The 18,229-nt window shown below is 40.1% G+C and overlaps 1 protein-coding gene across 2 annotated transcripts in view; it reads left to right on the top strand.

Moving 5' to 3' along the window:
• TMEM108 (transmembrane protein 108) overlaps nt 1–18,229 on the top strand; it is a 426,991-nt gene that overhangs the window by 207,588 nt on the left and 201,174 nt on the right. Inside the window, exon 3 of one of the 2 annotated variants that reach the window (XM_027960370.3) lies at nt 13,032–13,113. In XM_027960370.3, the coding sequence (XP_027816171.1) occupies nt 13,074–13,113 (40 nt within the window). In that variant the 5' untranslated portion in view covers nt 13,032–13,073. Of the gene's footprint in view, nt 1–13,027; nt 13,114–18,229 lie in introns of both variants that reach the window. The other variant, XM_027960365.3, reaches the window with a different exon arrangement.

The following is an 18,229-nucleotide window of genomic DNA, read 5'->3' as shown; positions in this document are numbered from 1 at the left end:
CAGCAAATTTGGAAAACCCAGCAGTGGCCACAGGACTGGAAAAGGTCAATCCTCATTCCAGTTCCCAAGAAGAGCAATAACTAAAAAATGTTCAAGCCACCAAACAAGACCATATCATCTCCCATGATTGTAAGTGATGCTCATAATCCTGCATACTAAACCGTAAACTGCATTACATGAACCGAGAACTTCCAGATGTCCAAGCTAAGTTTAGAAAAGGCAGAGAACCCGGATCAAATTGCCAACATTTGCTGGATCGTAGAGAAAGCAAGAGAATTCCTGAAAAACATCTAGTGTAGTTTCATTGACTGTGTGCTAAAGCCTTTGACTGTGTGGATCATTACTGTGGAAGACTCTTAAAGAGATTCCAAACCATCTTACGTGTCTCTTGGACAACCTGTGTGCCAGTCAAGAAGCAACAGTTAGAGCCTTATGTGAAACAACTGATTGGTTTAGGATCGAGAAAGGAGTACAACAAGGCTATTTATTGTCACCCTGTTTATTTAACATACTCAGAGCGCATCATGAGAAATGCCAGGCTAGATGAGTTACAAGATGGAATCAAGATTGCCTAGAGAAATATCAACAACCTCAGATATGCAGATGATACTACTCTAATGGCAGAAAGTGAAGAGGAACTAAAGAACCTCTTTTTGATGAAGAAGGAGAATGAAAAAGCCAGCTTAAAACACTAAGATCATGGCATCTGGCCCTATCATTTCATGGGAAATAGAAGGGGAGAAGATGGAAGCAGTGACAGATTTCCTCTTCTTGGGCTCTAAAATCACTGTGCATGGTGACTGAAGCCATGAAATTAGAAAACGATTCCTTCTTGGCAGGAAAGCTATGACAAAACTAGACAGTATGTTAAAGCAAAGACATCACTTTGCCAGCAAAGGTCTGTATAGTCAAGGCTATGGTCCTTCCAGTAGTCACCTACAGTTATGAGAACTGGACCGTAAAGATGGCAGAGCACAAAAGAACTGATGCTTTTGAACTGCGGAGCTAGAGAAGACTCTTGAGAGTCCCTTGGACAGCAAGGAGTTCAAACCAGTCAATCTTAAAAGAAATCAACCCTGAATACTCATTGGAAAGACTGATGCTGAAGCTGAAGCTCCAACACTGTGGCCATGTGATGCGAACCGCCAACTCATTGGAAAAGACCTTATGCTGGGAAAGATAGAAGGCAGAAGGAGAAGAGAGCAACAAAGGATGAGATGGCTGGATGGCATCACGGATGCAGTGGACATGAACTTGGGCAAAGTCCAGGAAATGGTGAGGGACAGGGAGGCCTGGCATGTGACATTCCATGGGGTTGGAAAAGAGTTGGACAAAACTTGGCAACTGAGCAGCAACAAGGATCCCTGGTTCTCCTGGGAGCTTCTCACGGTCCCTGGGGAGTTTGCTTGATTGATCTCTTATGTTCCTCCATAGTTCTAATGTGCAGTCAGGGAAGAGAAGCTAGATTCAGTCTTGGTTTCCATCCCTGGCTTATCATGAGAGTCAGCTTGAGAGCCTTTTAAAATTGTCCCATCTAAGAACCTAGAATTAGAATTCCTGAGGGAAACACCTAGGAATTTATTTTAAAAATAGATTCTGACTATCAGCTTGTTTGGGAAACAGCAGTCTTGGTTCTTCTGGATATTTATTCTAGCCTTTGTGGTCATCAAAGCAAGACAGAATTATCAGCACAGTTAAATGAGCTGTTTAGTATTTTAGGCCCTCACAAGTGAGATCAAATGTATTACTTAATTCACGCTTCCTGAAGCAAGGTGTAAAGTTGAGGAAAAAACTGAGGTATAAAGTTCATCAGAAATGCTTGGAATACCATGACTTCCCTGTGGACTGAGCTTGTCTGCACAGGCCTTTCCTATGACCTTGATCCGTACTCTTCAAGTGATGGCTTCAGCTTTTGGTATTGACCCATCCCACTCTTGCCCACATAATTTTTCATGTCTTTATAATTTTTATTCCAACTGCACGTTCAACAGACTGTATCCTGTGGAATCACTTGACATAAATTATGTATTTTCAAAGATTAAATAAAACCACAAATTAAAATGTCTTCATACGAGCTCAAGCGTTAAAGAAGGCTTTATGTGGGTGGAGGTGGGATGGGAGGAGCTAAGGAAGGGGAAGAGAGTTTGAGGTTAAAGGTTTATAAATGAAAAATATTCCCTCCCGTATCAGTAAACAAAGGATGATATAGCCATCAAGCCACTACAGTCTCCGAAGATGAGTTTTGAAGGAGCTCAGAGACTTCCCTGTGGCTCAGATGGTAAAGCATCTGCCTACAATGCGGGAAACCCAGATTCAATCCCTGGGTTGGGAAGATCCTCTGGAGAAGGCAATGGCAACCCACTCCAGTACTCCTGCCTGGGAAATCCTATGGACAGAGGAGCGTGGTAGGCTATAGTCCATGGGGTCGCAGAGAGTCGGACGCAACTAAGCGACTTCACTTCACTTCACTTCAGAATAGAGACAAATGAGTTAGCTTGCCAGGCTACCAAGCCCTCAGCTACTGCAGCTGCCCCAGTGGTACGCCCTGAGGGGTCAAAGGATGGGAAAGAAAAGTATTCTGGCCCCAGATAGCTGAGTTGCATATCAAAGGAATGATTTCAATGAGCTGAGACCCTTGTGTCTTCCCATTCATGAAGTGAAGTAAAGTGAGGTCGCTTAGTCGTGTCTGACTCTTTGTGACCCCATGGACTATAGCCTACCATGCTCCTCTGTCCATGGGACTCTCCAGGCAAGAGTACTGGAGTGGGTTGCCATTTCCTTCTCCAGAGGATCTTCCCAACCCAGGGATTGAACCTGGGTCTCCCACATTGTAGGCAGACGCTTTACCATCTGAGCCACCAGGGAAGTCCTCTTCTCATTCATAGAGAAGCACTAAATCTCCTTAACCTGAAATATCTGGTTTTCTTTAATTAACAGTAATCTTTTGATGTTCCTGCTATCTGCCCTTTGTTGCAAAAATCGTTACTCCTCCCTTATCTCTTTGAACTCAGAGCTATCTGAGAGGCTGCTTCCCAGGCTTGATGTCCTCAGAAAGTCTGCCAAATAAAACATAATTCTCAACTGTTTGATCATACTTTTTTTTTTTCAGCCAACAAGTCAAAATTAAAATTTAGCAATTGCTATGATATTATGAATAATTTCACATGCTGAAATATACTGCCCATTCAAATTGTGCATCATGGGTTTAAATAGTCTTTCCACATGTAAACATTCTGATGACAATTTTGCCTGTTTCATAAGGCTTTGCCTGTCTTTCCATTATAAAAATGTGGTGCATCTTTCAGAACAAATGCCTGCTACCCAAAAGAAATACACATTTTTCAGATCCCCAAATTCAATATCTGAGAATGTTTCTCAGACACTGCAAAAGATAAAAAGAAAAATGCTTGAGTTTACTGTGGATGAGAAACAATCTTTTTCATAAGCTGGTGCAAATGATAGAACATGCTCCTTTAGTATTTGGCATTGCTACAGTATCATATAATTCCCTGACTTTGGTATTCAGTCTTTAATATCAAAACTATAAAAAGGGATGTGTAATAGGTATTCTTCACTTCACACAAGCACCTTTCTGTCTCCTCAAATGAGATAAGTGGTCTTAATACACTTTAATGCCTGAAGGAGAAGGTCTGTGTCATTCTAATATGCCTCAAACTTCTGGTCCTATTTTTATCCTTCTGCTGATTTCAGTGGCTGTGGAGAGCGGAATACCCACCCACAACAGATGCAAGCAAAGTCCAGCTGGCCTTGACGAATGTTCAGGCAGTCACCTCTCAGTCCTCCAAGCAGAATCCACATCTTATCAATCCCTTTTTGTAGGCTTTTCCTTAGCAGATGAATAATTTTTGCCCTTTTGTTTTAAATTCTACTGAAATTAAATCCCAGTGGGTGTGACAAACTCCCAGTAGTTTCTTTTCTGTTTCAGAGAAGGAAATATGAAGGGGAGAAGAGGGAAGGAGCTCTATGGAAGGTGTGTTTCATGCTTTGAAGTTTATTGGGCCCCAGGGCTCCTGGAAGACAGAGCTTGGGTGGAAGGCAGAGTTGCATGTCCTTTCCCTCTTCCCAGCTCCCAACAGTCACTGTGCAGGTTCTGCTGCAGGAGAACCCTTATTAGTCAGAAATCCTACAGCCTTGGCCCATATGAATTCATTGCTAGTATTTTTAAATAGGGAGGTTCATCTAAAATTTCTAACCTCTGTTGAAAATTTAGGGAAAATTTTTTGAAAGGATTTTCAGTTTCCTTAAGATAAAAGAAACAAAGAGCTATTTTTCCACTGACAAATGGCTGGAGACCAAAAAAAAAAAAAAAAAAACCCACTATTTTTTTTCTGCTTTCAAGTTCACCATAGTCCCCACTACTTCCGATGAACTCCCAGACCTGAGGCAAAGCAACAGTCATTGTAATCATGCTCACACTGTTGATCCCAGAGTAGGGTGAACTAGTTCTTGCACAAAAATGAGAAAAATTGGAAGAAAGAGGAGGAGGGCTATAAGTTTCAAGAAAAGTAAGAGAGAATATTTCTTTATGGAAGTGAAGCATATTCCTGTGTTTAAAATGCAATGTGTCTCTATCAAAAGAACTTTTTATTCTGAAAACACCATTATGACCCAGACTCAAGCCTGTGGACACATACACTCATTTGTGCCTTTTGGTGTAAGTGAACCTGAGACACCATCACATTTGCCTTCCTGAGTAACCAGCAGCTCAGGCCCCGGGCTGACTTACTAAATGTCATTCCCCCTATTTTCCTAGTTCTCTCTATCCCCATACGACCGGAAGTGGCATGTCTGTACACTAGTAGCTTGGCAGAAAAGAAGAGACACATAATATATCAAGTACACAGTGAGTTCTTTACTTCACTTAATTCTCTCAGCAATCCTTTGATTTAGGTGTCAGCCTCGTTTACAGATGAGAAAGCTGTGGCTCAGAGAAGTAAAGTAACTTGCCCAAGTTCACATAGCAAAGCTACTCAGGGGCAGGCCTGCCTCACTCTTTCTCCGAAGCATGGTGCTCCTGCTGCTCATCAAAAAACTCTCCCTGAATTCCTACTTAACACAAAGACGTTAGTGTTTATTGTGGATTGATGAGGAGCAGCCTGGCTTCCCAGGTGGCACAGTGATAAAGAACGTGCCTGTCAGTGCAGGAGATGCAAGAGACAAGTGTTTGATCCCTAGGTCAGAAAGATTCCCTGGAACAGGAAATGGCAACCCACTCCTGTATTCTTGGCTGGGAAGTCCCATGGACAGAGGAGCCTGGCAGTCTACAGTCTATGGGGTCGCAACGAGTCAGACACTACTGAGCAACGGAGCACATACGGCATAAGAAGCAGCCATGGCAAGAATATTCTGTTTGTATGCTTATCAGGAGGTTTGTCTAATGATCTTTTCTTAGATTTTAATGGCAGAATAGGTTTGTATTTCTGAACAAAATAGAGAATGTACTTCTATTTATGCAGCCAAAAAAAAAAAAAAAAAAGCCATGGTACTAGCTGTCCTTTTTGCCTTTATTTTCAAGAACCTCCAAGGGAGGTGTATGGCCCCAATGCATCTTATGGTAAAATGAATCGCCCCCTTTCTCCCTGTAATTCTGAATCTGTCTTTCTGATGCCATTAATGTGCTTTGATTTGTTAGTATTTCTACTGTACACGTTGTATCTGATAGTAAACTTCCTCAGATCCTTTTTAAGGAAGACAAATGTATAAGTTCTAAATAAGAATCTTAAAGTTCAACTTATCCCCATATAAGTAATCTCTAAAGTCAATTTAAATAAGACACTGGATTTACAGAAGGGGCCCTTTGGGGAATAGCCCTAAAGCTTTTGTTTTATGGCTTAAGAGAAGCAAAATTAAGATGGTTGGTGAGCTCTGGCCTGATTTGGTTGTTATCTTGCCTTCTGCATGGGTTGTCTCAGTCTTTGCCACAAGCATATCAAGGACTGTTCTTATACCTTACAAGAAATGCAAGGATCAGAGAAGTCAAGAATCCAGCTCAAGAATCTCATTGCTGGTAGGTTTGATCTTGAATAAAGACTAATTTCTTGACCAAACAAAACCACTACTAGGCCCATGAAAGACGTGAGATAAATTGCTAAATGGCTACATGAAGGAGTGACCATAATTGATGTGATTACTCCATGAGGACTTTTTAGGAAAGGAACGTCTTGTTCATCATCACGCTATTATAATTTTTATGATGAGAAATATAATGTCTAGAAAGGCCATGAATCTTAGATATCATATAAACTTCAGGGAGACCCAGGTTCAATCCCTGGGTCCAGAAGATCTCTTGGAGAAGGAAATGGCAACCTACTCCAGTATCCTTGCCTGGAACATCCCATGAATGGAGGAGCCTGGTAGGCTACAGTCCGTGGGGTCACAAAGAGTCAGACATGACTGAGTGACTTCAATTTCACTTCACTTTCACTTTCAGCTACCTAATTTTAGAGTATCAGAAATCATGTGCAGAACAAGGTCATTATTTCTACTTATAAAAAGATTATGACTTGTTGTCTGTGTCCCTACCTGTAAAATGGAGGAGGATGCTCCGTTCCAAACTTCTTCACAGGCCTGTGATGTTAACTGATATGTCAGTTCTGCTATCCCTTTTCCCCTCTCTCTTTCCCAGAGGGCAAGTGTTAGCCATCAGGTTAATCAAATCTTTCTCTGTCCCAAAGAGATGGTGAACGATTATCCTGTTTTATTCAGACTCTACTATTGGCATGGATTTTGCTCCACAAAATATTTTAAAGCTGAACTCAAATACCATTGATTTTCATTACTCATAATAGTTATGTTCTGTAAAGTTGTCATGAATACTGAATGAGTAAAGACTGAGTCTGTGCTCCTAAGGGAAATATAGGGTTAGGTTCCTCATTATGTGTGGTCACATTTTTGTCAACTGATCAATATATAGTCTTGTTTTATATGTGTTTCTGTCTAAAGATGCCTTGTGTAATATGCATTCTTCATTCATTAACTTTGCACTCACAGTCGTAGCACTATAGCTCATGCCTGAACAAAGCTTATCTAAGACAAGTGTTTTCTCTGTAAAGCTCGTCACAGTCTCCTTGCACTTAGGAACACTAGACAACACCTCAGCACTATGCTTGGGGGTCATTTCAAACAGAGATGTCAATAAAAAATACAAAATGCTAACCCGCATGGCACTAAATTGCCTGTTGAAAGGACATTTGTTCACAGTATGAGACCTCAAATACAAAGACAGAGCCCTGCCTCGCTCAGCCTTACTTGGAGCAGGTGTGCTGGCCGGTTCAGATTTGTGCCATTCTGCCCATGTATGCAGACAACTGCTAGAGCACCATGAAGATTGATTTTGGGAAAAATTTAGGGACTTTAAATCTATCCTTCTTATAAGTTGAACATTTTTATAGCTTATAACTTATATTTTACTTAATTATAGTTTTTACTGAGTAATTTTTTATGTAATAAAGTTTATCTTTTTCCTTACTGCTTCAAACTTTGACTCAGAGTTAGCAAACCTTCTCTACCCCCAAGTAATAGAAGAATTACTCATATTTCCTTCTAGTATTTGTATTCTTTACTTTTTTTACAGTTAAATGTCTACCTTATTTAGAGTTTATGCTGGTATGTGGTATTTGGAATGAGTACAATTTTAACTTTAGCCATATTGCTCTGCCATTATCTCAAAATGTTTATTTAAAAGCTCATCTTTTTGCTTGCTGATTTAATACTACTGTCCTTATTGTATCATAAATATCCATGTATAATTTGGTATATTCATGTGCCAGTTTCAAATTATGTTAAATATAGAGGCTTTTGAAGATGTTTTAATATCTATTAGGCCTGGCAGCCCCTCTCTCCCTGGCCCCATCTTCTTGGAATTTTTTTTCCAGAATTTTCTTGGGTATTCTTTCTCATTTGTTCTCTATGAACTTGTCTTTTCAAGTCAATTTACATATCAAATGTCAAGAGGTTTTCATTTGATTCTTTATTACTTCTTCCCTGGGTATGTGGACATTTCTAAAGAGATTTCCCTCCCAAGTCAATAAAAGTGATAGAACTGTTTCATTTAACGCAAAAGGAGAGGCAGGGTTCTATGAGGCTTGCACTTGCTAAGGAGTGAGTCGGGTTACTTGCACCCTCTCCTTTCCCCTGAGCTAATGATCAGCCAGGTCCCCACCCCTGCCACTATCTCTGCATGTTTGGTCAGGAGTTTTCATCTTCTTCCTCTCATTTTTCTTTTCTTCAGCCTTTTGGCTATAAAACTCTGTACATTCTTAGGATTAGCTGTCATCATCGGAGCTCCTAAATTATTCCCTGAGGGACCAGATACAATTAATGTTAATATGGTTAATACGATTAATACAATTAATATGGTTAAAAAGAAGCTTTTGATGGAATCTCACCATGCCTCTGCATCCAGCCAGAGGAGTGCAAGTGACCCAAGAGACCCAGCTGAGAAACCATCATTAGAATTCTAAGTGAGTTTAGTTAGATCACAAAGTAAATATACAAACTCAGTCATTTCCATGTAGAAGCAATTAAGAAAATACAATGGAAATGGAAATTCTATCACTGTGGCAAAAGTACATATAGGTGTAAAATGCCTAGGGAGTAACTCGACAAGACTATAGAACTTAAGGAAAAACATTACAGAACTCCACAGAAAGACCTAAAGATTAATTTTGAGTTAGTAGGCCATACAGTGCTTGTCGTTAGAATAGCCCTGGGTGACCCAGAGGGCTCAAGTGTCCCACATTTATGTGCTCAGTTGTTTCTTTGACAGTCGAATGACATGACTCTATTCCATCTATTGCAACAAGTCTAACGGGTTCTTGAAAATCTCCAAGCATTTCCAGAGATGATTGAGGGGCTTCTGTTCCTCTTGATCAACATCAACTACAAATATTTCTGTTCTCCTATTACTTGATTATTCATTTATTCATTCATTTATTTCTTTATTCACAGCACATTTGTTGCGTGCTTACCGGGTCCTGAGCACTCCGAAGATGCCTGCCAATCATTGCTTATGGTCCTTGTGGCTCCTATCTCCATTTCCAGTCACTCTTGTCTTAAGACATTGTCTCTTTCATTGCCCAGCTGAGCATTGCCAACACAAGGCTGTTTTGTGCAAGACTTTCTGAGGTTTTTGAGGATCCTAGTGGTGGATAACTGTTGTGTGAGAGAGAGGGAGGACAGATGTGGTGTCTAAGGTCAAATAGCATAAAACAAGAAGCAATGAAAAATTAAATATTACACATATTAAAGTTTGTGGGGAATTCCTCACTCTATCCTTTATTCTTGTGTCTTACCTGCTGCTGTCTTTTGGAATTGCCTATTCTGCCTCACAGGGCTTCCCTGGTGGCTCAGAGGTTAAAGCGTCTACTCGCAATATGGGAGACTCAGGTTCAATCCCTGGGCTGGGAAGATCCCCTGGAGAAGGAAATGGCAACCCACTCCAGTATTCCTGCCTGGAGAATCCCATGGAGAGAGGAGCCTGGTAGGCTACAGTCCACGGGGTTGCAAAGAGTTGGACATGACTGAGCGACTTCACTTTCATTCTGCCTCACAGTATCTCTTGTTTGTTATCTCCTCTTAATCCCTCTTTTCTAGACTTTGGGAACTCAAACCTCCTCTTATGTTATCAAAGTCAAAAGTTAAAGTTAGTTGCACAGTCATGTAGCCTGCTCGGCTCCTCTGTCCATGGAATTCTCCAATCAAGAGTACTGGAGTGGGTTGCCATTTCCTTCTCCAGGGGATCTTCCCAACCCAGGGGTTGAACCTGGGTCTCCTGCATTGCAGGCAGATTCTTTACCAACTGAAGCACTAGGGAAGCCCCCTCTTATATTATAATGAAGAGCAATTTAACTCTGTCTCTCTCTCCCGCTCTTACTCAGCTAGATCACACTGGGGTTGGGTTAGCCAAAGAAGTCATTGAGCTATTGTTCCCCCACCCCCGACCCCACCCCACAAAACAAGAGCTCTTCTCTTCCTATAAAAGGGATTCTTCTGATCTCCAGAGCTACAATCTTTTAAAAATTTAATTCCCTCAGCACATTGGATTTTGCTGAAATCAAGTCTCTCCCAGATTAATAAACAAATAGAAAATAATTTTAACTATAATCCCAATGATTTTTTTTCTGAAATTTAATAAAGTTATCTTAAAGTTAATTTGGGGGGAGAATAAGCTCAAAGAACAACATCCATCCATGTGTATTCATTCATGCCCAACTCATTGCAGCCCCATGAACTGGAGCCCACCAGGCTCCTCTGTCCATGGAATTCTCCAGGCAAAAATACTGCAGTGGGTTGCCATTTCCTACTCCAGGGGATCTTGTTGACCCAGGGATCGAACCTGGGTCTCTAAAAGGGGAAGTAATGCAGAACTAGTTCTACTAAGAATTTGAGTTAAACAACACATATTGTTTAATGGGAGAATGAGCAGACAGAGAAGTAAAACATAACACAAAGTTAGAAACAGATCTAAATGAAATTTTTAAAAAATAGAAGAAAATATAGGCAACTACTTATAACTTTTTATGTAATCCTTAATTAAGTAAGGAAGGCCTTTCTAACCATGGTTGTGTGTGTGTGTGTGTGTGTGTGTGCATCATTCTTACAAAAAAAATAAGAAAAAAAAAACCAGCTTGCTTCACAACATGAATGAATCTTAAAAACACTATGCTAATTGAAAGAGCCAGGCACAAAAGGCCATATATTCTGTGTGAAAGTTACAGAATTAGCAAACCCATAGTGCAGTACGTTAGTGGTTGCCAGGGACTGGAAAGAGAGGATGTTAGGAAATAAATGCTAGTAAACATGGGAATTTCTTTTTAGAGTGATGAAAATGTTCTGGAATTAGGTATTGGTGATGGTTGCACAACTTTTAATATGCTGGTAACCACTAAATTGTCTACTTCCTAGGCTGAATTTTATGATACATTAATTATACTTGAAAAAAATTTAAGGATAGATCATTTCTACTTGGGGTATCATAAGAAAAAAAAAAAACAGCATACCAGTAGAAAATGGTTAAGGAATGTCTTTATAAAAACATTCAGTGGCATTTGTTAGTGGTGGCAAGACATACTTTATTCAAGACCATATGAATGGATGTAGGGACCATAGCAATGGGATTTTACAGTAAGGGTGAGAGACTGGGCTCCACCCTGAATAAAGCACAGTCAAGTAGGAATAGATAGCCAGGGAGCAGAATGGGAGTCAGTGGGTGGAAAATTACTAAGAGGAAGCACCAGGGTAAGGGGTTTGGCTAAACTGACCTAACAAGGTTATGCTGAAGGTAAGATGGTAGAGTAAATCTGATCAAATGTTGAGGGTTTACGGTGCTAAACTGATTTAGCAGGGTTTTTGCTAAAAACCAGTGTTACCAAATTCAGGTTTGGCTGCTCACCACTCAAAAGCCAATAATTCGAGAGGCAAGTGTCAGTAGAAAGCAAAGAAGCTTTAATCAGAAAATCCGGCAGCCTCAGGGAGGAGGTGGACTCATGTCCAGAGACCAACTCCAAGGATTCTGCTCAGCCATGACAGTTTTTAAAGGGAAAAATGGGGAAAAGAATCTCAGAATTGTCGAGGCAGGAGGTTGGGTTCTGCATCATCTCTACTGAGTGCAGACTGGCTGACTCTCTCCCTCCAGATATTACCTTGCCCCCTTGATCTGCCTACAGGATTCCTTAGGGGGCCGTTGTGGGGTAGAGAGCTAACCATTCTTTAACTAGTTAACTCTTCACTCTTCTTTTCATCTTGGAGAAGAATTCGCAGGTTAGGCAAGGCATGGTGTGCATTCAGGAGAGCGTAAGTCAGGAGTTAGGTTAAATTGCCTAAGGATCTTATTTCTACATTAGGTTCTTTAAAGTTTAAAAAGGGAGGAGAAATGGGCAAATAGGAAAGGGGCAAAAGAGCTGCCTTCACTTGATTTTACAAGAAAGTGCACAGATAGGTCCACAGGAGAAGGTTCAGCCCCTAACTAGAGAATCTTTGCCAAATGTGAATTTACAGTTTTTGAAAAGATTAATAAACCTGTAAAATACAAAAGCAATGAGATGAATGAAATATGTGCCTATTTACTTGGCAATGATGGTAGGAAAATACAAGTTTCTTTCATTGAGTAGGTTGCAGTCTAATGGAGATTTTCATAATATGGTGTTGGTGAAGGGCATCTCAGCAATATATTTCAAAAGGCTTAGATTGTGTCCTAGTGATTCTGTTTTTAGGAATTTATCTTGAAAAAATACTGTGTGCCATTTAGAATAAAGTTGTAAAATGCAAATTCCCTGGTGATCCAGTGCTTAGAACTCCACGCTTTCACTGCTGAGAGCCTTGAGTTCAAACCCTGGCCAGGGAACTAATATCCCATAAGCCAAGAGGTATAGCCAAAAGAAAAAAAAATGTAATAAAGTGTAATAACAACAGAGGAAGATGTTTCTACTGCTAGGGAGAAAAATTAGAATGTATAGCAAAAGAGACCAATAGAAGTGCACACAGGAAAAGCTGAAGAGATAGATAATTTGTAATTTCTTGTACATTCTTAACTATATTTTGTTTAGCTCTATTTTTCAGATATTCTACACTGGAGGTATCTTTTGTAATCAGAAAATAATAGAAAAGTTGTTTGATATAATACAGTTTGAAATTGGTGAAGCTTTGGGGGAGTGTTTTGTTTGGTGAGCAGGACTTATTGTTGCAGAAATGAGATTACAAGTTCCTTGTTTCTCCCGTTTCAAAACTAGAGATGCAGGAAAGATGTTTGGGAAGTCCTCAAAATCCCAAGGCCGGATTCTCACCCTCTAGTTGCCCATATGAGTGATGCGTAGTTTCAAAATCTAATTGATTAACTGATAGTTTTATAACATAGGCTATATTGTGGTATATTCACTCCAAGAATTTTTCTCTTCAAATAAGGTATTTTGGGCTTTAACACCAGAGTCATATTGAGTGGAGTTCTTGCTGAGTATTGACTTGAATTCTGTTTCCCAGATGTAATGATTTTCTTCTCCCAATTTCCTAGACAGAATCATGAATAAACTGGAGGACAAGCAGGACCAGATGATACCATGAAGAGAAGTTTACAGGCCCTCTATTGCCAACTGTTAAGTAAGTCAATGTCACTTTTCTTCTGGCCTAGAATAGACCAATGTTATTATTTCACTGGTGCCAGAAGCTTACACACCTTCTGGAGGAAGACCAGTGTTTGGCTGGTGAAGGAGAACAGTACATTTTCCCTCTGCTTCATCTAGGTACTTGAGTATCAAGCATTAAGTCATTCTGTTGCCTCAGGCATCAGTTACTATACATGATTATTGTAGAATTTTATATGATTATTCTAAATTGGTGTGTTAAGCACAGTCAATTTGAAAATGAGTATCAAAAGCATTAAAACTCTTGGTTATGTGGCAGAATTTAAAGGGGTTCTGGTATGATCCACTCTGGACTCCTCATGAAGAGGGAATGGTAGGCTGTTAGGATTTAGTTACATAGAACCTATTACCACTCAGTGACTGTACAGCCTTTATTTGGAATAGTTTTGCATAGTTCCATGTGTTCTTCAACAATGAGTGGTGAAACATAATCTGTTTAGGTTTGGTGGTAGGATGGCAAGTGTTCGATCATGATTTTCTTGGCACATTGCTCATGTGTTTTGTGGATTGTACCATAAAGTGCCAGTTGTCACATAGGGACTATGTAATCGTTGGTTCTGGATTGTTACTAAATGAATGTAAAATCTAACACCAGCTGGTGGGTTTGATGTTCAGATTGACACATTTGGGACAATAGACATTACCCACTCCAGGTCAAACCAAAGCCATTGAACTGGGAAAACTTGAAATTCATTGTGCTTATCTGTTTCTTGCTAAGGTAAATAGAGGACCTGTCTTTCCTAGGTTGAATGCTCCTTGTTAACTTTTGCCAAGAAAATAACATGAAAAGAGATTGAGTTGCAATCACCAGTCAGCCCTTAGGATTCAGCAGTTCAGATTATGTTGTATCCCCAGTGCAAAGCACTTAATCTACAGACAGCATTCTGACTGGGTGTTTTACCTGACTCATTTTTGCTATTAAATTCTAATCCCTGAAACACAGATCACTTCAGCCTGATTTCAGCCTGGTGGGATGTCACCAAGAGTTATAGGGACTCTCTCATGTTTTTCCCCATGTATTTTATAGGGTTTGTTGCTTTTTTTTTTTTAATGATAAGCTTGCTTGTTAGAGAAAGGACTTTATGGATTGAATTAGCAGTGTCATCAAGGAATGATTAATTCTGCCATGATGAGAGAGGGAATATTTGAACGATAAATAGGATTACACACACACTCAAGAAGGCGAGGCAGTTTTTTATAGGCAAGAGAAGCCAGAAATGAAAAAGAGCATAGTTGATTTAGAAGGCAGCAGAAGCTTTGTTGAATTCACCTATGCTGATTGGATGCCCCAAAGTTTGCATAGTATTATAAGGTCATGATTATACAGTGGAGGTGATGAATAGATTCAAGGGATTAGACCTGCTAGATAGAATGCCTCAAGAACTATGGACAGAGGTTCGTAACACTGTACAGGAGGCAGTGACCAAAACCATTCCAAAGAAAAAGAAATGCAAGAAGACAAAGTGGTTATCCAAAGAGGCTTTACAAATGACTGAGGAAAGAAGAGAAGTGAAAGGCAAGGGAGAAAGGCAGAGACATACACAATTGAAAGCAGAGTCCAGAGAATAGCAAGGAGAGATAAGAAGGCTTTCTTAAATGAACAATACCAAGAAATAGAGGAAAACAGTAGAATGGGAAAGACTAGAGATCTATTCAAGAAAACTGGAGATATCAAGGGAACATTTTATGTAAGAATGGGCATGACAAAGAACAGAACCAATAAGAACCTTACAGAAGCAGAAGAGATTAAGAAGAGGTGGCAAGAATACACAGAAGACCTATATAAAAAATGACTTAATGACCGGGATAACCATGACTTAACTTCCATGTACGTCATATATAAAATGGGATATGACCACCCACTACATAAGATGGTATTCAGTGAGGTAATATGGCATATAGAAGACCTACAATAAATGCCTGTTCCCTTATTGGGCCATCCTGTCTGCATGAAAAGGATACAGCCTCCCTAGGAGCTCTACTGTAACTAACATTTGCATGGGACTTTTTGGTTCACAAAAATGTTTGCAGGATTTAATCCTTACAAACATTATATGGCAAGTGGAACATTGACTATCACTGATCTCATTCTACAGAAGAGAGAGTTGACATGATCAAGCCTGCCTTTCCCAGGTCATGTCACATTTTTTTTTTTTAAGTAGCATGGAAAATAAGGAACATCATCAAAACATTTAAGAATGTGACATTACTGGGGAGGCGCTGAATTCTAAAATGACAGATTTGGTCTTTTCCTGGGTGCTGTGTCCTAGAAATTTACTTCATTTTTAAGACCATGACAATCCTTTTGAGCTTATGAAAGTAAGTTTTTATATCTGTTCAAATCAAAGTCATTTGGATACTTACTCAGAGTTAAGGAGTAATGATATTTAGTAAGTTAAGCATTTGCTCTACACCCAGGAATCTGTATTTCTTAAATCATACTCTGTATTATTGGTACATCTTGCTTATTCTTGCATCCTCTGAATATACTAACTGTGCTGACCATACAAAAAGTAAACCTTTGCTCAACCCAGAGAACTGTCCACAGGGCCCTATTACCCAAATGGTAGAAGATAAGGAGAATTCCTATAGTAGATTTGGGTTCCTAATCTGTAGAATTTAGAAGGTAAGAAGTATCAACTTTTCTGCCTTCTACCTGGACCATGGAGATTGCATCTGTCTCAGACTCAAATTATGCACACAGACATACACACCCCCAAATCCATATTACTCAACTCTCTAGGCTCTTTGAGGCATAATAAGAAGCTGCTTGAGAACAGAGTTCATTTCTGTTGGGATGATCTGCCTCTCGTCTGATCTCTAGAACTGGGCAGAAAGCCCTAAATATACTTTACAATGAGCAAACTGTCTTTTGTGTTTTTCAGTGCTAACTGGTGATTTTTGCCAACCAGCTACCCAGTGACTTTATATACTTCTTAATGGCATCACCAACTCGATGCACATGAGTTTGGGTAAACTCCGGGAGTTGGTGATGGACAGGGAGGTTTGCATGCTGCGGTTCCTGGGGTTGCAAAGAGTCGGACACAACTGAGTGACTGAACTGAACTGAATAATCACTTAACGATTGTCCCTCTAATCAATTATTCAACTAAAAATATCCAGATAATAATATCTTCCAAAGGGAGTTAACATTCTCCCTCTCTTTTCCCTTTTATCCCATAGTATACCCAGAGCCCCACCATGGTACCTACTAGGCCAGTTGCTCTAATGTGATCTGTGATCTGAAGCTCCCCCGTGCTCATTAAGAAAGAAAACAATCTGACTAAATTTACTAATGCCAAGGTGTGCTTCATTGGCTAAGGAGAGTTGGGAGCTTCTCCATAACCTTCAGGGATATTTGCATTAATAAATAAATTAATTTTACCTTCTTAAGGCAAATGCTGTCAGTGTTGTGGGTTTTTTTTAATGTTTATATATTTTTGGCTGCACTGGGTCCTTGTTGCTGTGTGAGGGCTTTCTCTAGTTGTGGTGAGTAGAGGCTACTCTCAAGCTGCAGAGCATGGGTTCTAGGGCGGGTGGGCTTCAGTGGTTGTGGCTCACAGGCTTAGTTGCTCCGTGGCATGTGGAATCTTCCCAGAGCAAGGATTGAACTCAAGTCTCCAGCTTTGGCAGGTGGATTCTTAACCATTGGACCACTAGGGAAATCCTCAGTGTTGTTTTAAACCATACTGAGTATGGCAGTTTAAACAGGTAAGTTTGCCAGGGCCTGTCCATTTATTTGGATCTCTTTTAGTCAAAGGTCTTGAATTTTCCCATTATTTCTCTTTCTGGCTTATCCCTTGCCTCTTTGGCCAACTAAAAGCAGAAATGATCTGCTTATGCCTTATCATCACCATCCTTCTGGATTTCCAGTGCTGAATACCTGAAGTTATGCATTTGGATATCAGTTCCCACAGACTCTTAACTTGTTGTGAATGCATTTCTCTGCATCTGCATTGTCTCTGCTTAAAGAAGGGCTTCCTATGGTCTTATCTGAGCCTTTTTAATAGTCTCCTTTCCTACTTCCCTTATCTAAGGCCTCCTCCTTCTAATCAACCTTCACATTGCCACCAAACAGCAGCTTGTCCACTGCTGATGATCTTTTGATGACTTTGCATTACCAGGAACAGCAGTTCTCATAGTGTGGTCCAGGAAGCTCTGGAGACCCCTGAGACCTTTCCAGGAAGTCTGTGAGGCTCTCCTTTTTGAACTATATTATCTTTATGAAGCCAGATTTTCTTTATATTCTTCAGCTATACTGCAAGAGATTAAATGCAGAAGCTGATGTGAGAGCCAGCTAGCTGTGTTTCATAAGCCTGATCTTAAGGAGATTTACAAGAATATAAAACAATGGTACAAACCTAGACAGCATATTAAAAAGCAGAGACATTACTTTGTCAACAAAGGTCCATCTAGTCAAGGCTATGGTTTTTCCAGTAGTCATGTATGGATGTGAGAGTTGGACTATAAAGAAATCTGAGCGCAGAAGAATTGATGCTTTTGAACTGTGGTGTTGGAAAAGACTCTTAAGAGTCCCTTGGACTGCAAGGAGATCCATCCAGTCCATCCGAAAGGAGGTTAGTCCTGGGTGTTCATTGGAGGGGCTGATGTTGAAGCTGAAACTCCAATACTTTGGCCACATGATGCAGAGAGCTGACTTATTTGAAAAGACCCTGATGCTGGGAAAGATTGAGGGCAGGAGGAGAAGGGGACAGCAGAGAATGAGATGGTTGGATGGCATCACTGACACAATGGGCATGGGTTTGGGTGGACTATAGGAGTTGGTGATGGACAGAGAGGCCTGGTGTGCTGCAGTTTATGGGATCACAAAGAGTTGGACATGACTGAGCGACTGAACTGAACTGAATCCTTCTCATAATTTTTTTGTTTTAGAAAATATGGTTGTATTTTAGTCAAAATGTTATATATTAACATGTAGTGAGTTTATTGTTATTTTAATGGGTTAGTATTTTTTTGTTTCTCAGTTCTAATAGCTGGTAAAGAATCTGCCTGCAATGCAGGAGACCCCAGTTCAATTCCTGAGTCAGGAAGATCCCCTGGAGAAAGGATAG

This window comes from Ovis aries, chromosome 1 (assembly GCF_016772045.2).
Source record: "Ovis aries strain OAR_USU_Benz2616 breed Rambouillet chromosome 1, ARS-UI_Ramb_v3.0, whole genome shotgun sequence".
NCBI lineage: Eukaryota > Metazoa > Chordata > Mammalia > Artiodactyla > Bovidae > Ovis > Ovis aries.
Note: the sequence above shows the minus strand (reverse complement) of the source record. Positions and strands in the feature narration are given on the sequence as shown.